Here is a 4,969-nt window from a genome sequence, read left to right on the forward strand (position 1 = left end):
CAGCGGCGGCTCAGATGAGAAGAAAGAAGGCGGAGAGAGCATTCATTACTGAAGTTAGAGGGGACGGGTGAAGAAGTCAACGGTGTATTTTTTCGGATGTCATCATTCCTTCCATATGTTGGACCCTCTTTCCCATCTGTTGGACTTTCAGACGTTCGTTTTCCCCTGCCATCTCTTTTGTGCTGTTCAGCTATGTTGCAGTGAGTTATGTGAGTCAATATTTGAGATTCGTCAGGGATCTCGGCTCTCCGTGTAGCCCTTAGTGGCATCTGGCAATGCTTTCGGCGCTTTGGGATGTGCCACCTGTTATTGAGTTGAATTGACAATACTTCGGATGTACTGTTGGCGCGGATCGTTTTCTTGTTCATGACGACAGCACTTGAGGTGTGCTGCTAGTGTCGAAAAATCGTTTCTGTGGCAGCGCTTTGGAAAGTGCTGTCACATTGTGTCGCGACAAGAGAGTTCAACGTTGTGAAAAACGCTGATCGTTGTTGAGCGGTTTCGGGGTTCAGTAACCAAACCCACAAGGACGATTACTGGGGACGCGCTCATGGCCTCCAGCGTGTCGGCTTGCTCTTCCTTCGTACATAGCATGTGCAGACACCTGAACCAGTTGTCGTGTTGTGGATCTTCCGATGTGTAAGGAGGTTCCAGTGGAACTGTTTTCTGGACCAGTAATGCTATGCTAAAGCCGCCATCAGCTAGTCCCGGGGTCGACACCCGGCCGCGCCTGGTGGCCGTACATACGCGGTTTGTATTTCTAGCCCTTATATGGGTTCGGCACTTTATAGTCTCAAAAACGTTTCAAGTTATACTGCCAAAAAATAACATAGCGCTTGCTTAACGACCCTATACTTCAGCATCAGTGGCTTATTTGTTAAGGCCAGTGACTGTAGGCCAGGGGGGCCGGGGCTCGACTCCGGGAGATGGCGGGTGACGCGGGAAGATTGACGAACGATGACAAACGATGGCAGATGAAGCCGGAGATGACAGCTACTACCCGGAGTGCTCCGGCCACCTACCCGGCCTCGGCCGGAAGATGACGGGCGACATCGGAGATAGCTGCCACCGGGACCTGTCCGGCTACCTGTCCGGCCGGCAGCCGGTACCAAAACCCTCAGTATAAGGTTGAAAGAAGGGTGAGGCAGACTTACGGAGCACATTCAGCCAATTATCCGCCAGCAGTGCCAAGAACAACGAGCAATACGCAGCACACGCTAGACGCAGAGCTGTCATAAAATGGCAGACGACAGTGACGCTTACGCCACTTCCGTGAGTCGACACACCCCGTCGCCACCGGCAACATCTCCTTTGGTCAGCGCGAGACTATGACCCTCTCCAACAATTTATTGCCTGTCCGTCAAAAAGTATTTCATCAGATCACCGGGGCTGGTGCATCCCCCCAGCCCACCCCATTTTCGCGATCACGGCGGGGAACCGTACACTCCTTTTTTTGCACCTCTTACCTCCTAGGAAATGTGTCATCCACCTCACACCGCGTTTCTCGTTGGACACCACACCGACGCGATTTTGCTGCGCTTCTCGGTGCCAGCCCTGCGTCCAAAAATAGGCCTGGAGTATGCAGCGCAACACGATTAAAGCAGCCGCGCTCACACTCCCGCGACAGACCCCGCATCCTGGTGTAACCGCTCAACAGTACATCAGCGGAGACGGCCAAACTGCAGCACTCTCCAAAAATCTTACCACCTGTCCGGCGAAAACAGAAAACCAGCAAGCCATGGCGACGCGCGTGAAGTTAAAATCCGGCTTTCCTCACCACGACGTGGATCGCCATTGTACTCTCCTCTATGTAGTTCTTACGTTCTACGAAGTTGGAACTCCGGCGCCGCACGCAAACTCTGGTCCAAAGTGCCCCGAAACTATCCATATGCTACGCTACTTTCCGGTAGTCAAGCTTCTACAAACGGGCCTGAAAGATGTGGTACAATGCGCTTTGGGTCACCGCCGCCCTCGCTCTCATCATACCCTTCGTTTCCCATGGCGGCACTCCCACAGGTGACCACGACCGACGACGGGAGTTGTCACCCGTGACCGTCTTTCATCTCCAGAAATCTTACTGCCTGTCCGCGAAAGAAAAAGCAACACGTCACTGAGACTGGTGCTGCGCCCGAGCACTGTCGTTGTTATCACGGACTGGAACCTGGTCCTCCACTCCTCTCTGTAGTTCTGGCCTTCCAGAAAATGTATCACCCCGCGGACCATAATCTCTGACTCAGCGCTGCCACGCGACTCTTCACGTCGCCTTGGTCCCCGTAGTCAAGATCTCAAGCGTCACCACACCGTTCAACGTCCTCCGCGCGATTGTGGAGCCTACTCCACTCCCACAAAGACACACACCCCATCGCTCCTCCCAACCGCCTTATCAGGTTGCCGCGATACTAGGGTCCTCTCCAGCAGTTTTATTGCCTGTCCGTCGAAAAACAAGTCATCCAATCGAGGCTCCTGCAGCTCCCGAATCCTGCTTCCAGTACAATGGTGGGAAACCCTACCCGCCTCCTCTCACAGCTCTAACGTCTTAGGGCAATGTGTCTCCCAGGTGACACATATTCCCTGGTCCGGTGCACACCAACACCATTTTCGCAGGCCTGGCTTGCCAAGTTTGAAAAATTCAGCCTCGGGGACATGGTACACCCGGTTTCGCGCGACAGTCAAGCCGTCAGCACACCGACGTTATGCACCGGCACCTGCGCCGACCCCTCCCTCCATAGCTCAGGGAGAGACGACTGCAGCTGAGTTAGCTCTTGAAACCTTACTGCCTGGCCGCCAAAAAAAACCAGGATGCCATGGAGACGCGTGCCGCTCCCGCACCCCGTTGCCGCGGAGTGAACACCAACTCTACCTCCTGCATTCTGCAGTTCTAACCTAAAAAAACGCATTGCCTCCCTGACACATTGTCTCTGGTTCGTTACTACTCCCCTGACATAGTAGAGCTTCTCGTCGCCCGCGAGGCTACCAAAATTGAGTTGGATTTGGCTCTCTCGGGCGACGGCTTCCTTCCGCCGGTACGCCAGAGCGCCTGTCGCAGCCCCTCCGCAGCTTATCGCAAGAGATGAGTGAACTACAGCCATCACCAGAAGTCCTACATCCTGTCCGCCGAAAAAAAAAAGCAACAGCCCAGCGAGAGCGGTGTCGCGCACCAAGCTTGCGGAACTCCTGACAGTACACTCACTCCTCCTCTCTGCAGTCCTGACCTGGAGAAAGCTATCACGAGAGGCGACTAAACGCATATCGTCTCCAGAACTCTTACGGTCTGTACGCCACAGAACAAAAACGAAGTCATCGAGAGACCTGCTACGGTTCTCGTTAGGACGGCATAGCTCCTAGCCCTGAACATTTCTTTTTGCTGCCAGCCTCATGCGAAAAAGTATGACCCACGTCTCTGGCCCAGTGATCGGCCGACAAACGCTATCGTCGCCGCGCCTCCCCGGGAAGCCAAAAAACTTGCAGTGTGTGGTACCGGCAGGCGGTACCACACGCTTCGCTACTGCCGCGCCCACTCCTGTCCCGCGATACACCACAGTGAGTGTGGCAGCCCCTTCACAGGTCGTCACCAGAAACAATATTGTCGCCTCCCAAGATCTTACTGCCTGTCCGCCCAAAGATCCGACAAGACACCGAGACACCGTGCTGCGCCCAAATCCCGTTCTGGGCAGTGAGACCCGGATCCTCAACCTACACTTATTCCTGTAGTCGTAATCTCCTGGAAAAATGGACCACCCCCGGACACGTAATCTGTACTCCGGACCAAGTGCCCGAAATATGTTTCTTAGGCTTCACCCCTGCCGTCACGCTTTCAGAGCCAGCCTGAAGTACACGGCACACCACGCCGCGCGCCACCACCTCCCTCGATTCCAAGATACGCGCCGGCTCCTTGGTATCCCTCCCACTGGTCACCATGGGAGACGATGTGACGATGGTCACCCCCAGAAGCCTTACTGCCTGTCCGCAAAGAGAAAACAGGACACGCTTGAGAACCCTGCTGCATCCAGATCCCGTAGTCGTTACCACGATGTCAGTACTAACCCTACATGCCTTCCCTTTGGAGTTTTAACCTTGTAAGATGTCACTCACGTGACAGAATCCGATGGGCCAACGCCATCAGTTCACACACGCCACTCCGGACACTACTCGAAAATGCCGAAGCACACCAGCAACCGCACCTGAAGGCGTCGCCGAAGAGCAACCCAGCGCACAGATCCATGTGGTATACCTGAAAAGTCTGAGTTCCACGGAGACACTTTCTCGACACATCTAAAGTGGCGAAGCACATTCAACAGCCTGCTAACTCCCTACCGCAGGGTGTCGCAAGCCCAGTGCTGGTCTCCGGAGACACATGTGGAAGCCGCGGGTGGTCACAATTTTGAATTTCCGTAACTATGCTTATGTAGCTACGAGCGCGGGAGTCGGTTTGATGCGCTCACACTACTCTCCTGCCTAACTGTGGCGTACAGCCCGTGGCGGGTTCATCCACAGGCTGTCCGCGAGACTCCTCGCCTCGCGTAGGACGTTCTGAGCGAGCGACACGCTTCACACGTTCTCTGACGATTCGTCAGTTCAACGGACAACTGTTTCCGGTTGAGTTTCATGCAGCGGGGGCTCTCGAATACATCACAGGGTTCACCAACGAAGAATCATTCACAAGGGTCCGTCGAAGCCCCGCTCTCGAAAGAATCACGACACCTTCACACATTTCAGAAATGTCGGATAAGTCCCCAAATCACTCGCCACAGCTCTTAATTCACGTCTTCGAATACGCGGTAACCCGCGGAAACCTCTCGGGTCCTTCTGCCAAGCGCCTGCGCGCACGGTCGATCCACTCAGCGGCCGGCCGCAGTCGCGCTACAGGCACACGGTCAAGTACTTATCCAAGAAAAGATCAAAAACACCGGGCATATCCCCCTAATGCAGCGCCACGACGAACATCGCACTGATGGCCGGCTGCAGCACT

General features: G+C 54.8%; 1 protein-coding gene across 1 annotated transcript; it reads right to left on the reverse strand.

Moving 5' to 3' along the window:
- Positions 1-3,328: 3,328 nt before the first annotated feature.
- On the reverse strand, positions 3,329-4,432 carry CSUI_007818 (uncharacterized protein). The gene has a single exon (XM_068067961.1). It carries the CDS (start codon positions 3,916-3,918, stop codon positions 3,700-3,702), a length of 219 nt encoding a protein of 72 aa, XP_067920063.1. The 5' UTR covers positions 3,919-4,432; the 3' UTR covers positions 3,329-3,699.
- Positions 4,433-4,969: the final 537 nt, after the last annotated feature.

Source organism: Cystoisospora suis (genome assembly GCF_002600585.1).
Source record: "Cystoisospora suis strain Wien I chromosome Unknown contig_4208, whole genome shotgun sequence".
In the NCBI taxonomy this organism is placed as follows: domain Eukaryota; phylum Apicomplexa; class Conoidasida; order Eucoccidiorida; family Sarcocystidae; genus Cystoisospora; species Cystoisospora suis.

Excerpts from the sequence above, each read along its gene's own strand:
- CSUI_007818 (XM_068067961.1), bottom strand. The coding sequence starts at position 3,918 with ATGGTGACCAGTGGGAGGGATACCAAGGAGCCGGCGCGTATCTTGGAA.